The sequence below is a fragment of the Anguilla rostrata genome, chromosome 2, assembly GCF_018555375.3.
Source record: "Anguilla rostrata isolate EN2019 chromosome 2, ASM1855537v3, whole genome shotgun sequence".
Classification (NCBI taxonomy): Eukaryota; Metazoa; Chordata; class Actinopteri; order Anguilliformes; family Anguillidae; genus Anguilla; species Anguilla rostrata.
Window position 1 is genome coordinate 36856429 of NC_057934.1, and position 18849 is coordinate 36875277.

Sequence of the window (18849 nt, forward strand, 5' to 3'; positions counted from 1 at the left end):
GCATTCCGAATTTTGTTACCACACCTTATATAAAAGACTGTTTACACATATCCTCCTACGGCAATTCATTTTTGGCCGATCACAAGAACTATAAGAACTATTCTACTATGCCGAACCCTACACTACAAGGGACATTCAGTAGTAAAATAAATAATATTCTTGAAAATATTTTCACTGCAACAGGATTTTCCTCATCCAAGACACTTGTATTATGTCAAAGATATTTGAATACCCATATTTTTCTATGCTGGCATAGTCTCGGGCAGATATGTCATCAAATGTATGTGGGCTGAACTGACTCAGCGGTCTCAGCGGTGTAATTACACTTAACCCCTTTGCCTCGCTTTTTGTTTGGCTAACCTCAGTGTGACTCTGTCCTCAAAGGCTAAGGGTGCCGTGTGCGAGGATTACGCAACGTCGGACCCCCACGGCTTCACGGGTCCCTATAACCCCTCCAGCCCTGAGCCCACCCCCTCAGCGGAAGCCCTGCCCGAAAGCCCCGTGACCGATGGTGAGTGCGCTCTGCTCTCCGGCCTACCTGGGGGGGGGGGTGGCTCTATCCGGAATCCACAGGTGTAGGACAGGGGCCAGTCTTTGTGTCCTCGCCCATTCCATTAACATGCACTGGAGACGCGGCAACCGTCTGTGAGCTGAAGGAGAACTCGTGAGCCACGGCCTGTGATTCAGTCCATTGTCAGCAATAAGACGGCCTGCGCGCCAACGTCGAGACCTGGCTCTGCGTGTAAGGTGATATTTCAAGAGCTGTTCGACAACATTGGTTTTGGATTAGCGGTGAACATCTTTTTTGTAACGGTACAGTGAATCAGATTCAATTCAAATATGATTCATGAATCAAATTTCTGTTTCTCAGAATCATCTGTTCGTATTTCTTGTTTTTATTGAATCAAAGATGAGATCATGGTCGTGGCACACCACTGCTAGTTCCCAATAAATACACTCCAACATCCTAGTAACGTTTTTGTGAGATTACAGTAATGTGATCTGATGTTGTAGCACCATTGCAAGTTTTATATGTTGTTGGAGTTGGAATGGACCCCAATATATTTTTACGTGAATTTGTACATTGTGTTTTTGTACTGTTTTAGATTGCTTTTTTAGTGCTTTATAAATATGATAAGCTGTACACCAGTGCTGACTGAGGCTGTAATAATTTCAGTCAGCAGGGTGTTCCCTGTCTCATTGCTCAACAGCGCCTCCTCTGGTCAGTCAGGCACCTGCGATCTGCCTACCGCAGCTGCCTCAGCTGCATTCATGCTGATCAGCTGGTGGACTGCAGAGGAATGATAGCTGGCTGCCAGCTCTTTAGAGGACACCGATGCTAGTTTGCTCATCGACGGGGATGTTGCAACAACGTTACAAGATAATTATCGGCAGAAAACCCCCGCCAACAAATATTTCAAGACATATTTATTGCACACGTGCTTGTGTAATATGCTGGTTTTCCATAAATATAGAGGTAGAAGTGGCGAATGTGCGTGTGGCAGTTTGCTTGTGCGGACGTGTGCGTAATTCTACGCCTGTGTGTGCTTGTGCGTGAGGATGTCTCTGCAAGATCATGTCTCTTGTCGCTGTCCCTCCACAACAGTGCTTTCTTTGTCCACAGATGACACCAAACTTCTCATTCACTACAATGGCAATGGTGAGTTGGCCAGTGGTTAGCACAGTATTTGTTCTTTGTGTGGTCCATTGATGATCTGTTTTCAACGACTGCAGTTATGACCTCAGCGGTCCATATGCAGCACAGGCCTGATCTGTGTATCGGCTCAAATGTGAATGAACTCAGCGTAGCCCTGGACAATTGACCACCGCCTGGCCAGTGTTTGTGTTTGCGTGTGCATCCCAATGCATGCTTCTGTTTTTGTATGTACGTGTGCTCGTCTTGTTTTCCTGTTTTGCAGTAACCCTTTCTAATCTTAGAAGGGGGCAGTTTTAGCACAACAAAAGTGCAGCTCAGTTAGGTTCTGACAGAATTACACCGCCAGCGTCCAACTTCATAATGTACAAGAATTCTTTTTTGAAGCGGGACATTGTACACTGGAAAGACGTACGGTGAGCATAGGGATTCCCAAGCCATATGCTGGCAGCGCCCCTCATTTCTCAGAATAACAGAAACCTGAAAACAAACGACACGATTTAATTGGCTGGAACACGGCGACACGGCTGACATTTTAGCAGCCGATAACCGCGGTCCCTCGCGCGGCTCTCCCGCGGCCGTCGCGCTGTTTGTTGTCCGCACGCCTGCCGCCTGTGTGATAGCGAAAGGTGGCTGCGTGGCTGCGATGGCGACAGATGCTTTAATTAGCCCGCGGCTGGATCACTACCGAGTCCTCCGCCCGCCCGCCCGCCCGCCTGCCCGCGCGAGCTCCGCGCTCGTTAGCAACGCGTCCCGGGTCGCCGGGGGGAGAGTGGGCGTTTGCCGACGCAGATGCGGGATCGGCGCGTAGCGTGTTCTGTCGTGCTCTACTGAATTGTCTTCCTTCTCTCTTTCCTTTCGGGTTCTCCTTTCTCTGGCAGCTTCCCAAACCATGCACTCGCTCTCTTATCGGCGGGGTCCCGCAAGAGGGCAATCGAGTGGGCGAGAGCGCACTCTTGCGAAACGCGTTTTCCATTACCGTCAGCCCGCCACCTTGCTGCCCAATTGAGAAAATTGGAAATGGGGAAAGTTAGCCTAAAACAGAGCACAATAATTAGGGGTTGATAAATTATAATTGCCAGAGTACGTCCATGACTTGGGGATGTGAAGTGAACATAGCGTTCCTTTTTATTCCATCTTATAAAGTTTTAGGCTGTGTTTGACAGGGGTGGGTCACAGAAATTAGTTCACTTCCATATTAATGTTGTTTTTAGCCTGCGACTTTTGACACCATTCACTCATTCATCTGACATTTTGAACATTCATCAGATATGGATTATAGACATGTAAAGACTACTTGTTGGGCCCCTGGTTTATATTTTCATCCCACCGCAGTTGTCATCGATGTGTCAAATGAATATTCCGAAACAGATTAATGGGTACATTTCATTGGTGTTCACCGATTCAAATAATATTTGCCGCATTTCTCAAACATTGCCTTTAAATAGTGTTCTTGACCATGGCTCAAAGTCATTCAGCCAGCTGGCTTGCTTGCGACCGCTAGTTGTTTTTGCTGGAGCCCTGCGTTTGTGCGTTGTGAGCCAACTGCACACTTGCATTTTCCTGCAAACTAATGGTGCATTCCAGAGTTATCCCTTAAGCCCTGAAGCCCTCAAGCCCTCAGCGAGTAGCAGTGGTGGACAAAGAACTACAAATAGTAGAATCAGAACAGTTACCTTAAAACAGATGACGGTTCTTGAATGCTTTACATGACCGCACAACATTTGCGGGCTCAGCCATTTGTAGATGATTTTTTTGTACTTAATTGCAGCATATCGGGTAGTTCTGCCTTTGCTACCCTACTTTAGCTGTAACAAATTGAAATGAATGGGATTTAAGTTGAAAAAAGATCAGTGGCCTCTTTCTTGCGATTGAAGTTTTTCCTCTGAATCAAATCTCTTTTGAATGAAGCCGTTTTACATGAATGCACAGAGTTGACGGAGATGAGATCTGTACTAAAGCGGATATGTTTTCTAAGCACAAAGCGCTAGCTGAAGGCCGTTAACAGTGCAGGGTTCTCTGTATCCCATAGCTGTAGCGTATTAGCCACCATCGGAGATTAATGACTGCATGATATGGTGCAATGTCACCAAGTAATGATTCCAGGGCCTCTGGGAGCAGGTCGCTAATGAGCTTTTCAGGGGATTGTGATCAGGCAGTTACTTCCTCATTTATTTCCTTTCAACGTATGTCATCAACGCTGGCACAAACTGCTGGCCTTATACATGCGCATTAAATGTCCAGACAAGAATTTACGTCTGTTTTTTTCTTGCAAACATATTTACATTAGTTAACATTGAGTGATCTTGTCAGTTTCATGTATTATTCTAAATCATATTGGTTATTATAAATTCAACCTACAGTTAGCTGATAATATACACATTGCCTTTCCACTTAAGAGACTGTAGTCTGTAGTCACAGTTCACAGTTTTTACCATAATAGCTTGCAAGCTGATTTTAAGTTAAATGAACATGCTTATTTTCTCCCTTGTTTTTGTCCCTTGAAATAACTGTTATATTTTGTTGAGAGATGTACAAGGCTCCATAGCTGCACATGTGTGCCTGCATTTTACAAAAGGAAATTTTATAAGCCACATAAGCTTGCATTTTGTTATCTTTTGGAGGTTGCTGATGAAATCATTGTTAATACTGTATTCCACCAACATAACTAATTTGTATCACGCTTAGATACAGTATATGCAACCTACTTACATTTTCACATTTGTCACGTAATTTTTTTCATAATCATTATCTGATTATTACTTTCACTACCATAATCTACTTACATTTTTTCCGTTGACTCATGTAGTAGATCAGTGGTTTGCAAACCTGTTATGGAGATCTAGCATCCTGTAGGTTTTCTCTCCAACCCTAACAAAGCACACCTCATTCAGCAGATAGAGGTCTGGTTCAGCTGCTAATTGGTAGAGCCAGATGTGTCAAATTAGGGTTGAAATGAAAACCTGCAGGAGGGAAGATCTCCAGGAACAGGGCTGGGAACCACTGTAGTAGCTAGAGAGAGCAGGTAGACATGTGGTTTTTACCTGACCTGGGTCAAATACGTATTTGTTTTGGATTCAAATACTTTTCTGTGCTCTGTTGATCTTGCCTGGTGCAACTGAGCCTGCCAATAGGACCAAAAGGTGGGGTTTGCACTTTTTTAGAGTATCTCATAGGTTCCAATATGCCAGACGAGCTCAGTAAAGTGTAGAAAAGTATTTGAAACGAAAATAATGTGTTTGACCCAGGTCTGGTTTCTACCTCCTGTGTAAGGAGGCAATAGATTATCTAGAAAACCTACATTGGTTTGTGGCTAATTGTTTCAGTGTTTCCTTCCTCAAAGTCATCATCACTAATGCTTTCCCTTTCATCAAAGGCAGGATCTGAGCCACCTCATTTCTTAAGCTATAATTTGAAACATCTAACATCTAATAATACTAGGTACAAGGCAATTCCAACTTCCAAAATGAGGGTTCAAGGCCTGACTATGAAACATGGCCTATCAATTAGGAAATGCTGATTCGAACTGTGAGTTCACACAGATTGAGTAAGCAAACGGATCTGTAAGTGGTTTGGGACACAGCCTTGCTCTCTGTCTCTGGTCTCCCTGAAACACGCAACAAGAGGAATATGTCATCATGTAGCAGATGCACTTGTGTGTTGTGAAGCCCACATCACACTATGCCTTCAGGTTTCCCATTCATTCTCCCTCAGATCTACAGACAGGTCCTCCAAGGGAGCAGGGGGCGCCAGAGCACACTGGAATCATTGCAGGCGTGGTGACAGCTGTGGTTCTGCTCGTTATCCTGACGCTGCTGGCTCTCTACTACATCAACACGCATCCCACTGTCGCCCCGCCGTTCTACCTCATGCAGGTCAGTGGAAGCGGCACTGAGGCAGCTCTTTCACCTTCTTAGCTTTGCCCTCCTACCAGGAGCAGGAAACTGGAGTCACAGAAGGAGAGAATTCTAGAACTACATCTCTCATTATGAACAACTATGAACCCCAGAAGTATTTAAACCTCTATGTGTACTGGGATTTTAAGCCTATTCCCCCATTATTGTCTGTTTGAGAATTTAACATATTTCTAATTTCCTGCTCCAGTCAACTCCAATACTAAACACACGTGCACACACATTCATGCACACACACACATGTGCACACACACACACACACACACACACACACACTCTTGCACGAATGCCGAGGTTGGCAGGGAGATAATCACGCATTGCAGTATGGTCTCTTCTCTAAGGCTTTGTAATTCCTCTTCATGCTCTGAGTCATGATTTATGCCAGTACTGTAATTGAGATAAACAAGAAGAGGGAAAGTCACAGTAGTTCTCACAGTAGCTCCACATAACACTGTTCCCAGTCACTGTGGAGCTACACACACATCCCCATGTAAATGCACATATGGATCCATCCAACACACACTCACACACTTCACTGCCATTTAGCAGACTTTACTGATATTTAGCAGACACTGTAACTCAGAGAACCTTGGCAAGTTCCCTCTACGCTGAAAAACGGAAATATAAATTGTTCCTGGTAGCAGGGATTTGATAAATACAAACTGGCTAATTAAGAATTATTGATACACACATAAAGTCCTAAGTAGCTCAGGGTGTTAATAAAGATTTCCTCTCTGCCCAACATCAGGTTTCCAGAGTTACTGACACACTTAACAATATTGCAAGCATTTCAGTTAGATAGCTTACTTTGTTACTGAGTCTAATTAACTAGATCCTGACATTGACAAGACAGAGAGGCATCACTGTTGTGCAGTCTTATACGAGCACAGCCCAACATGTTTGTAATAACAATCCTCAAAATGGGTTTTTGAGTGCATATTGTAACTGCAACATAATATTGCGGTTGCGATTAATTACTATTGATTGCACTTCTATTCTGTTGTTTTTTTGTTATTGATATTTTTGCATTGAAATATTCTTATTTTGCAAAATGATACTTATTGGGTTTTGTTAATGTGTAATCCGAATCCTCATGTATGCTCCCTAACAAATGGTTTCTGAGTATTTGCTTCACACATTTACGGTTGCTGTTGCTTTTAACCCCGATTTACGCACTTGTCTTCTCGTTGTAGCTTTGGATAAGAGCATCTTCAAAATACCAGTGATGTAATGTAACTCAGCGCTTTTAATATTTCTGGTCTTAGGAACCTGTAACCTGGATGACTGATAAAATATTCATACAAACAACTTCAGAGAAATTTACTGTGCAGGAAGGAAAACTCAGCTAATGATTGTGACACAGTACCTGCACTGTGCTGGTGTCACTTCATTTGCACACACTTTATGTTTATCTCCCAGTAATCACTAATAGATGCAATCTTCTGTACTGTTCATACTTCATACTCTGTAAATTCCCCTTTAATGCGCTTGTAAATCATTGTCTTAGCGGTGTTTTTTTCATTTTCTAAAATTCAAGCGTGAAGAGAGCACAGCACACAGTTATTACGCTATTATTATGATTTATTCAAATTGACGTGTAGGAAGTGACAGGGTTCCGACCACGCAGCCTTCGTCGTGTTCCTTTTTACGGTCACGTTCCCCCCGTAAACGCACGCGCGCACGCGCGCACGCCCTCTTTCCCGCGTTCCCTCTCCCTAACCACCCTTTCTCTCGATGTGCGACCCGCTTCCACAGCAACGTACAAACAACTACTGGCCGTCCATGAAGTTCCGGAACCAAGGCTGCCACTCCAGCTACGCGGAGGTGGAGGTCGGGGGTCAAGAGAAGGAGGGATTCATCGAGGCTGAGCAGTGCTAAGGAGACTGGACACGCTGCTTTCAGGACTGGGGCCGGAAAGGGTGCCACTGGCGGGTCTTTTTTTTTGTGGGGGGGGGCATTAAGAAATGGACTTGTCTCGGTGGTAAAAATGCAATGAGATTTTAGCCGTCATTACTGCAATTAATGTACAGTTAATCTTTATACCGCTTTCTGTTTTTTGTTTGTTTTCACAAGGAGAATGGAAATCCGTTTTACAAAGCGTCTTGTTGATCAATGACTATGTTTCATATGATACTCCTATTTTAGCCGTGTGGATTCGACTAGCTCTGTGGGTAATGTGCATCTCTACAGTGATGACAGAGGTGATAAGAGCGACAGACATCCAGTAAACCTCTGATGAGACTTTTGCCAAAGTTGCTCGTGCGCTAAGCTGTAAATGTTGCAATAAGAGAAAACTTTGCTTATTAGGCATTGGGCCTTCTTGCCAAATCCGGGCAGGATGCTTTTTTATAGTGAATTATGTTGAATCGTAATTTTTGGCTCTCTCCAGTGCGACCTGGGGACCAGGTTCCATGAGTTCCTGGAGAAACTCATAAACTTAAAACATGGAACTGGTTGCAGGATCCCTGGGGACCAAGAACAACCTGCAAACATTACATTCTGCAATCACATTGTGGTGTTAGCAGATGAGTAATAGCAGCTTCGAATCAAAGCTTTGACACTCTGACTGATTTCAAAAGTAGCTTGTACTTTTGCTTTGGTCCACTACTAAGTCCCACAGTAGCGGTAAACTTTTGGTCTAAAACTTAGCAGATCAGCATTGCAGAGATACAGAGTATTTTAAATGCTCTTTTACTTTTGTCATGTAAACATACACAGTTGTAGCTCATACATAAATAGGCACCTTGTCAAACGAAAATAGCAAAATCCCCTTTAACTCCAACGCGGAATCAAAATCACATGACAGTGCCCTTCATGGAACAGGCTTCACCAATCCCTGCCGCGGTGTGTTTCTAATGGGAGACCGGAGTAGTGTGTGGGTTCGATCAAAAGTGTTTGGAAAGTGTTTGGGCTCTCTCAGTCACCTCAAGGAAAGCAGTCCCACCCTGCATCCCCAAGAGACTGTATGCTTGCACACTCTCGATCGCAGGAATCTCGACCAGGTCTGACATGGAGTCCTGAAGACCACGCATAAAAGCACGGGAAGGTCGATGGCCCCCGGTGACAACGCCCCTGACCAAGCCGTTGTCACCAGGGACTCCAGAATGGACTTCCGGATTTTGGGATTTCTGTTCTGTAGTGCAGCTACATGAATACACTATATCAACATTGTATAAAAGAGTAAATACACCATGACAACAAATCAATAAATGATTTTCTGATTGTAAACGTGTGGACAATGCTCTTGACATAAGTTCTGATATCAGTATTACTGCATATTTTCTTGGGTGTGAAGAGCTTACCCTGCTTGAGAGCTGTGAAGGAAAGAGGTACTGGCACAATATAAAGACTGATTTTTGTATATATAATCATGAGTAAACGCTATAGAATTAACCTGTTCCTATGCACAGCCACTGGAAACATAACATCAACATACAAGCTGCTTTGGAGATACCTGACGTGTATGTTCTTGCTTTAGACCACAAACCTCAGACTACCCTGACCCTTGCCATTGTAAAGCCAGCTAAGCATTAGCAATTTCAGTAAGGGTGTCAAATATCTTTCAACACACACAAAAACTGTTTGCGCTGATCAAAAGAATATGCGCTAAAACTGAAATGATATCAAAAACTCCAGCAAGGGAACTACCTCTCTAAGGTAAAAACCAGCAGACCTTGCGGCTCTTCAGAACCAAAGTTGCCAAACCCCGACATCAATACAAGCCTTCCTAGTATTTTTCATATCTCAAAGCCTTCCCAATGACCAACCCTCTGACTGAGCACCTTCCCCAGAAGGCAAGCACCTTGTTCGATCACTGTCGATGCCAGCTGTTAGTGTGCCAGCTTAGCAAATCGCCAATATAGCGATCTGCTGGAGCCAGGGTCCTTCAACTACTTTGCTGTCTCTTGATAGCTGTCCTTATCTTTACTTTCTCACCGAAACAGTCTACTAGCATATGACCATAGTGCCAATTTACAGAATACTAACTGGCTGAAAGCTGGGCCGACTGCAGGCCGCTAGTGGACCACTAAATTCTTTTGGATGCTGGTTTACCTATATTGATTATCTGGCTGTTAGCACCTTTTGCCAACACTCACCACAGGCTGTAATGCAGAAGCTGTCTAAAATGTGACAAAAACTATTGGATATTTATAAGAAATTAAGTTTTGTAACAAATTGCAAAAATTGTAGTATCAAAGAAGTAATGTGTTTTTGTAAGCCAGGTTTTGTTAATCTGGAACCCTAAAATGTCATTTTAGAAATATGGAGATATAAACAAAACATTTTTTTCCATTTGGCTGAAGACTTCTGACCCCATCTGGGACACAGAGTGCACAACTATGTATTTTAAGTAGGAGTTTGGGGCCTCTGTGTTCGCACTGGAGTGGTTGCAGACCGCTGGATCATGAACACACTTGTGACAATTACATTATATATTACATCTGTGGGAAATCTTTAAACTGCTTAATAACTGTGAGATGCTCAATCCAGACCCATACCTCCCACCCCAACAGTAAACAAAAACCTTCTCCACCGCATTTGTATCTTGAATCCAGGAGTAGAGGGGCGTGCTCTGAGCACACGCCCCCAACTCCAGCCTTCAAAGATGGTATACTTCAGTACTAAACGTGCATGTTTCTTAGGTAGTTCATATTATATTGCGTAATAGCGCCATCTGCTGGTAATTTAATCATCAGTAAGATGTGAACGCAATCGCGTGCACAAACTGCTGGAAGTAGAGTTAACCAGAATTAACGTTGATGGCAAATCGTAATTACAAATAGAGAATTAAGTTAGTCTAAGTAGGCCTAAATTGTTTATATAACGATTTACTATGGGTATATCCATCCAGTTAGGTTAGAGCATGGAACATTTATTCGATAATAAAACTTAGGCTGTATCCTAATTTAAGTTAATAAACTGAAAGTTTAATAAATAAACGGCAGTTTGAAAAACTAGGAACAATACAAACTTTAATGAATTAGACTTCATCTAACGTGTTTCATTTCCTAAATTGAAATGCAAATGCTCGTTACTCAAATTCAAAACACCACGCAAGAACCTCAACAAGATTTGGGATATAAAATGTGTCACCTTAAATTCTCAACGCAAGGCAAGCGCGAGCTGCAGTTTCAAACGTCGCAGTGAGGGGCATTATAGCAGGTAAGAACACGATAAAGCTGTCTTCAACTTGTGCTTTGTTCAGTCTTTCACAACTGTCCTGGATCGCCTCCTTGAGGACTCGGGTTTATTACCTCCACACGGACATAAGAACACACGTTGAGTATGTACATCCAGGACGTGCATTTGCAGTGCGTCGGCCTGGCGTTGTCATTTGCGTTCGGGTACTTGCGTATGATTATGTTTCGTGGCCTTGGGATTTTTGTCCATACTGACAATAGCATCACACGGTTTCCGCAGACTTTTCAGCCACACATTCATACGAACCCCACATTCCACCTCAACCCAAAGTTGCTCTATTGCATTGAGATCTGGGGACTGCAGGTCACAGCACTGAACTGAACTCACTGTCATGTTAGTGGAATCAACTTGAGGTGATGCGTGCTCTGTGATATGATGCTTTATCGTGCTGTACGTATCCATTTGAAAAGGATAGGCCGGTCGTTGAGCTGCACGTGGTTAGCAACAATGCTTAGGTGTGCTGCTGTGGCATTCAAATGATACTAATTCAAATGATGATATAAAGGTGCCTAATGTCTGCCAAGAAAGCATTCCCCACACCATTAGACCACTGCCACCAGCAGGCCCCAGAAATTGACATTTGTCAGACCGGGTAATGTTTTTTTGATCTTCAGTCGACCAGTTTTGGTGATCACACACCCACTGTTCTTAGCTGACAGGGCTGGAACCTAGAATGGTCTTCTGTTGCTGCAGCCCATCCGCTTCAAGGTTTGACTGCATTCTGCTTCAAGGTTTGACTTTCAGGGATATTAAGAGCAGTAATTTGAGCATGTGTGGCCTTTCAAGTGCTTGAAAATCGCTGAAGGGGTGCTGTTTCGAGATGCTGGAACTACCACGTCTGGCTCCCACAATCTTACTACAGTCAAAGTCATTTATCACGTGTCTTGCCCATTTTTAATGTTTATCGAACAACTAAGCCTGCTTCACCATGTATATCGAGTTGCAGTCACATGATACTGTCTCAAGTAGCCGGCTATGCGTCAACAAGCAGGGGCCTATGTAATACAGTGGCCACGGAGTACAGAGTTAGTCATTTCGCCAACGGAGTAGTTGATTAGTTGTTCTCAATGCAAGGTCAAATTATGTAGCCCCTTTAAGGCTCGTTAAATACTTACGGAAATAAGGACGTAAAATTTCCACATTTAGGGGGCACCCGGATTTGAACCGGGGACCTCTTGATCTGCAGTCAAATGCTCTACCACTGAGCTATACCCCCATTGTAGCTACTGTGTTTTAAGTAGACTGCATAATCCATAGGCTGCTATACGTAACAGATTTTTATATGTAACGTTTTCGCTATTTATACTAATTCGAATTCGATTTCGTCGCTACGTAGCAATAAAGAATGACAAAACAAGACAGAGCTAACAATCCACCCACACATGCTGAAGTCTGCTGGCTTAACGCATTTTCCACGTTGGTACTGGATTTGTACTGTTCGGGGTGATTTTTGCTAGTAAACGTAGCATATGCTTTCCCATGCAAAAAGTATCACCGTTTACATGCTGCTTATCCATTTTTCTAATACAGTTCAAACAAACGAATGCCTATATAGTAAACTATCGGGCCGGCTAACTCATGATATGCAGTGCAAAACGTTTTTAAGTGCACATAGTGTCACTGTTTAGGCGTATCGAGTGGGCGAACTCATATGGTGGATATGCGGAATGCTCATCTTTGCAAAGGGAAATAAAAATGTAGCCTGCATTTTTAGGACACAAGGTGGCGATCAAAACAAGGGAAAGATGCAGGGCTCTTTCGAAATTAGCTCCAGATTGGCTTTATCATGTCGAGCCAATTTGCCGTTTTCTTTCTGTTTGTTTGCATTTCGTCGTTAATAATTTGTATTATTATAATCTTATGAGTTTGTCAGATTGATAGCAGCTAACGGAGTTAGAGTAGCGTGGATGTTTTCTAGACAAAACGTCACTGCCAGCCAGTCAGATAACTTGCTATTCAGTTTTCGTCATGTTGCTGTTCGGTTATATTTCATATTCTTTTCAACATCTCCTTACTCTCAAATAAAATGCTGGCTCGTTAAAATACCATTAGTCAGTGAGATAAACTGGCCACACCTGACCAAGCTAACGAATTCGTGAACCAAGATAAACGTGTACGCGCAAAGCTTAAACGGGGACCAGTGTCTTCTTGGAAATGTAATGGACACTGAAGCTAAGGGTAGCAAAGCATATAATCACGCATTTTATGAAAACGTATCCGACCCATCCTAATGACTACATGAATGGTTGTTGTAACCAAAAACTACAGAAGATGAAAGCAACGTCAATGAAACAACCTCGTTTCATTTAATGCGCATCCCCGCGGTAACGCCCCCTTCCCTCCTCAGTAGTGCCTCTCCTCGAGAAAGCGCAGCAGTGGGCTGTGCTCGTGCACTTCGCCTCAGATTCGTACGCCTGACAGCCAGCGGTGCATTACAGCAAGAGGAGCCGTTTCCAAGGACCGGGTTACTATAGCAGTTATACATACGGCGTGTTCTATCATTGATAAACATTATTATTGCTATAGATATTTACTAAAATTTCCTAACACCTACAATTAGTATCCTGCAAACATGAATCCGTTGTGTGGCAGATGTAACCGAGTCGTGTACCCCACGGAAAAAGTGAATTGTCTGGACAAGGTAAGAAAGGGGAAGAGAAAATCTTGCATCTGTGAAATGCAGAAAGCGCGTCCATCTTCTGGGATGGATGTCTCGTTGAACACCCGTGCGGCTGTCGGAGACCGGTTGTTTTATTTATGAAAACTTGTGGCTGTTTAAAGCTTTGTCCACGGCATCCGAAAGGAAGTAGGGCTATCTGGAGCGTGTGCCTGCTTTTGCAATCCTCGACTTGCAGCAAATGTTCGGGTAGCCGGCTAACTACGGGCAACCTGTCCGCGTCCCTGTCTTGTGTATTTGGGTCTATCGTGACGAATGGCGGGAGTCTTTGACTTATGCCATTTAATGCGGTTCGGTTGTTATTGTTAAATTTCAACATAATATGAATTCGTATTGGTGACCAATTTAAGACAATAAGTTAATAAATGCTGGTGCTTGCTTAGAATTCTAGCTGTTCGCTTCCTGTTCACAGAAATAAGCTTGCCCGCTAATGGCTAACGACGAGCAAATGAGGCCGGGGAGCCACACAGGACTAGCCGATTAACTCCGTAGATAGCTTTAAGTACTGATTTTTAAAAAAAAGCAAGCTTTCGTGAAAATTATTAGGCAAGATTAACCGAGCTTCTTGGCGATCAACACGTGTAGCTACGTTAGCTCGCTAGCTACCGTACCTTAGACAAACAGTGTCTTGCGCTAACTGGTTGCACACCCTGTCGAATAGCAAAGTCATATTTCAGTTTTGTTAACGGATGAGTAACAGTGTAACCGGGGTGGTGGTACTATGGTAGCTAGCTTGGTTTGTCGTGCGCGGTCAGCTTTTCTAATCGGAACCACATCAGAGGACGTGCTTCATTATTGCGAACAGTTTAACTAGCTGGCTAGTCTGTCAACTGTACATGAAGCTAGCCAACGAACCATGAAACTGAATAGCTAATGTTAACTAACTGAAAAGTGTGTAATCAATTGAGAGGATTCTAATAACTTTGAGACGGATATTTTCTTGAAACAAGAGCTGTAAATCTGGGTAGTTACCGGTATGGTAATCATTACCAGCTAACGCGTTATCTGAAAAAGGTCGTCGAACATGGTTGGTTTTGTGATTTGTTAATGGTCCTGGCCTTGTAAACATGAAAATTGGAACTTCCAAATGGCGAGGGATGGTTAGCATGTCGCTTGGTGCCATCCGGAAATATTACTGTTGAACGCCATTGTGCGCGTCATTTGTAATTGGCTGTAGCGGGGTTTGCGATATATAACGTTAAATTTAACTAAACAGGTAAAATATGGAATGCTTAAACTACTTTACCCAGGTCACAGCTTTCGATTTGACAAAAGATAGAGACTTTTTGCAAAGGACGTTTCCTTCCACGTTTACCCGCTCTGATACAAGGTGACGTTTGCTTGTACCTACTGCCGCCTTAACATTAAGAGGTATTTTTAAACATTTGAGCCTAGTGATCTATCGCGGCGCCGGATGGGGTTTGTTGCTGACAAAGGAGTGGTTTGTTGAATTGTTCAACTTTGCAGGTTCAGCTGGGAGTTGTAGCCAGTTATTGTAACTGGCATTGCAACCCAGTTAAACTAGAATCGAGTGTGAGTAGGATTAGAAGTAATTTAGTATTTTTATTTTTGTGCATTTGTGGGAGCGCTTTGACAAGGACAAGGTTCTCCGAAACACGACTTGTTTATGCGTTCCAGGAAGGTTTTGCTTCCTCTTTCTATTTGTTATCTAAACGAAGTGGTTACACGTTCCGTTTATTCATTTTTGAATAAATAAATATAAACACCCCTTCGATCACTGTATTTATTCCTTTAATAGAACTGTACTGACATGCGTCTTGTACGACCTATTTGTGTGTTTTCATGGCAGCGAAGAACGCAACGATCGGGTCGGTGCTGTCATACTTACGTTAGCATTGAGGTTTACTGCATTAATTTTTTATGGTCGCGTAATAGTAGTTATCGTGTTAATTTCACAGCTGTTGCTGACTATGAAGATGACTAGCTATGAGCATAATCCTTATACCTCAGGATTTCTGTGCAGTGAAATGAGACCTGCTAGGAGAAGCGTGAAGCTCCGCATTCCAGCCGTCCGTCTCAGACCTTCCCAACCTCTCTCCTGACCAAATACACCCGTGAGGGAACGCTGCACCCCGTCCTTGTCTGCAGTGCCTTTCTGCATCGGTGTCCCCTGACAAAATGGAGGAAAATGACTGGTTTTACCCAGCACTGTCCTCCTTTTCTTGGTGATGAATGAGCCTGTGAAGAACGGCAGTCTGTTGGAACTTTGTGCCAGGAAGGAACTTTGCGGAAGGAAACGAGTGTTAAAGCGAAGGCGAAAGCAGGGTGGTAGACGATGTCTCTCATCGGCCCTTTAAGGACATTTTTTACAAAACATAATGCTTCTTTTACCTGACACATGTCAAGTCCTGTGTATCATGTGCAAAGCCAGACACTTGTCTTTGTTTGACATGAATGGCAGGGAGAGTAGCATTCCAGGCTAGAGTTTAAGTGAGGACACTCCGCAACTGGAAGTGGACGTTGTGGAAGCCAATCACATACGGAGGCCAGGAAAAGCTGGCTATTCTCTCCAGTTTACTACACTGTCTCCTGAATGCTCGTCATAGCAGTACTGAGAGGTTTAAGGATTGGCATCTAGAAGTTGTATAATATAGGGAATGTTTTTGTGGTAAACATATCTGTGTTGGTTCTTTTAAAATATAATAAATTTCAAATAGATTGAATTGGCCAAAGGGGAAAAAGCACACACAAAGAGCTGGTCCCCTAGTGTGCCTGTATAGCGTATCAGAAAGGCCACGGTGTGGTCAGGCTTGGTTTAATGAGTGTACACAGTGCAGCCGGCTGCTGGGATCTGTGTCGGTTGTGCGCGACACTTCCGTGCCAATGGGGGAGGCTTGTAGAAGCAAGGTGGAGAAGAGCCCACATGCTGGGTGTTTACATGCATGCAGCCTGTCTGTGTACCCGTTACCGTTAGCGTGCTTGTCTACGGCTTAATATACGCCTTTAAATCCTCCGCATTTAAATAATGCATGCGTTTAAATTCGGCACAGGATGCGTGTAATTACATGGCCGTAGTTGACATTGCTTCCTGTGTTTGTGTATTTTGTGTCCTTATTGATTTTTGCCTGTTGAGTATAACTAGCAGTCTGTCGCGTTCGGTTGGCTTGGTGATCCTGTTTCACCGTGGCCTTGTCTGAGGAACCATCGGTCGCCTCGTCTGCGTTATTCCCCGGGTCTCGTCAATATTTAATCGGCGTAGGCAGTCGCGCGTAACCGTCCGTCTGTTCTGCTCTCCCACGAACGCGGAGAGGACAGCTCGGCCCAGCACTGTCAGAGTGAGATACCGTAGCTGGACCACAGAGCTCTGAAACTGGTGTTCTTGAGGGCTGTGGTCATTGTGGTTATTTTTGTAGGAAACCCTGAAAAGAGGCGAAGTTTTGGTGCTGTATAGGCATGGGACATGCCTCACGAAGCCCTAACTTGTTGGATGGCATACTTGCCATATATATATATATATATATATATATATATATATGGATATGTACACACACACACATATATATATATATATATACGTATATGTATTTGTATATATATACTCGTATGTATTTGTATATATATGGTGTTTGTCAACACAAGTTGTGCCAGTGCAAGACAATGAGGCCGTTATGAGGCTAAGAAATAAGAAGAACAGTCGGACAGCCAAACTTTATGCTAACCAAAATCAACTGTTTGGAACATCATTGAGAAGAAAGAAAAGCACTGGTGAGCTGAGAAATCACAAAAAGCCTTGGCACAACTCTGTTCCTCATGTTGACATGACTGCAAATGCAATCAAAAGCCTAGAATGTGGCTAATCAAAAACACCTGTGAAGCCATTTGTCCCAAACATTATGGTGCCCTAAAATGTATCAAAATGTTATTAAAGCCAAATGTATAAAAATACACTTTAATAGAAGCACAGGATCTGCACTTTACTACATGTGAATTGTTTGATTACTAATATAACATTTCGGAGTAATGAGCGTAATAAAATAAAAAAATAAACGTGTACATAAATATAGGCTACCTCTTTGTCTCAAAGATTGTGGAGCTGAGCATTAACACTGTGGGAATAGTTTGGCTAATTCTGGCCACACACTGCTGAGAAATATTTATTTTTGATTTTTATTGTTTTCAGAAAGAATTTGCAGATGTATACAGAATACATTAGTTTGAACAAAATTACAAATGCTATTCAGTTAATAACAGCTAACAAACAATGACATATGACTTATGTCATAAGCTCCGATGCCTCAGACCTTCCACAGGCTCTCTGTGCTCGACTGCCTATGCCTGAGCCAGTGCTCTCTGCGCGCCCGAGCCTGCTGGCACACCTTTGCCGTAACAGTGCTTTAAATGTGTGCGGTTAGCATATGACCTTAGTGCTCATGTTTGTGCGAAGTACCGGGCGGTGGTGTAAGGGTCATGTCTAGAAGATAAATGCCACGTGTGACTTATCTGCCTGAGCGTGTGTGATGTATGTTAGGCTGTGATGTAAGGACTTTGTCTTAAAGAGACTCGCCACAGGCGGCTGCCTTGTTTAAGTTTGTGTGTAGTTAGCGGGGAGTGATGGCGAGACAGGGCTGCTTGAGATAATGAGTGACTAAAGGGTGCACTCTCCATGCTAACCACACACACTGAAGGGTGCACTCTCCATGCTAACCACACACACTGAAGGGTGCACACTCCATGCTAACCACACACACTGAAGGGTGCACTCTCCATGCTAACCACACACACTGAAGGGTGCACTCTCCATGCTACACACACACGAGGCACTCCTGCTACCACCACTGAGGTGCACTCTCCATGCTAACCACACACACTGAAGGGTGCACATCTCCATGCTAACCACACACACTGAAGGGTGCACTCTCCATGCTAACCACACACACTGAAGGGTGCATACTCCATGCTAACCACACACACTGAAGGGTGCACTCTCCATGCTAACCACACACACTGAAGGGTGCACTCTCCATGCTAACCACACACACTGAAGGGTGCACTCTCCATGCTAACCACACACACTGAAGGGTGCACACTCCATGCTAACCACACACACTGAAGGGTGCACTCCCTATGCTAACCACACACACTGAAGGGTGCATACTCCATGCTAACCACACACACTGAAGGGTGCATACTCCATGGTAACCACACACACTGAAGGGTGCATACTCCATGCTAACCACACACACTGAAGGGTGCATACTCCATGCTAACCACACACTGAAGGGTGCACACTCCATGCTAACCACACACACTGAAGGGTGCATACTCCATGTTAACCACACACACATTGAAGGGTGCTACTCCATGCTAACCACACACACTGAAGGGTGCACACTCCATGCTAACCACACACACTGAAGGGTGCACTCTCCATGCTAACCACA

General features: G+C 43.6%; 2 protein-coding genes and 1 non-coding gene across 6 annotated transcripts in view; 2 read left to right on the forward strand and 1 right to left on the reverse strand.

Annotated features, from left to right (window-relative positions):
• Window positions 1-8796, forward strand: part of plxdc1 (plexin domain containing 1) — a 45930-nt gene extending 37134 nt beyond the window's left edge. Inside the window, exons 11-14 of one of the 4 annotated variants that reach the window (XM_064321915.1) lie at window positions 385-511; window positions 1625-1660; window positions 5369-5529; window positions 7324-8796. In XM_064321915.1, the coding sequence (XP_064177985.1) occupies window positions 385-511; window positions 1625-1660; window positions 5369-5529; window positions 7324-7446 (447 nt within the window). In that variant the 3' untranslated portion in view covers window positions 7447-8796. Of the gene's footprint in view, window positions 1-384; window positions 512-1184; window positions 1562-1624; window positions 1661-5368; window positions 5530-7323 lie in introns of those variants that run through there. The other 3 variants (XM_064321916.1, XM_064321917.1, XM_064321918.1) reach the window with 3 other exon arrangements.
• A 3118-nt stretch (window positions 8797-11914) lies between these two features.
• Window positions 11915-11986, reverse strand: trnac-gca (transfer RNA cysteine (anticodon GCA)). The gene has a single exon. It is a non-coding gene; the product is annotated as a tRNA-Cys (tRNA).
• Window positions 11987-13136: 1150 nt separating this feature from the next.
• Window positions 13137-18849, forward strand: part of LOC135247930 (LIM and SH3 domain protein 1-like) — a 35393-nt gene continuing 29680 nt past the window's right edge. The window contains exon 1 of the mRNA XM_064321921.1: window positions 13137-13411. Within this exon, the coding sequence (XP_064177991.1) occupies window positions 13343-13411 (69 nt within the window). The 5' untranslated portion in view covers window positions 13137-13342. The remainder of the gene's footprint in view (window positions 13412-18849) is intronic.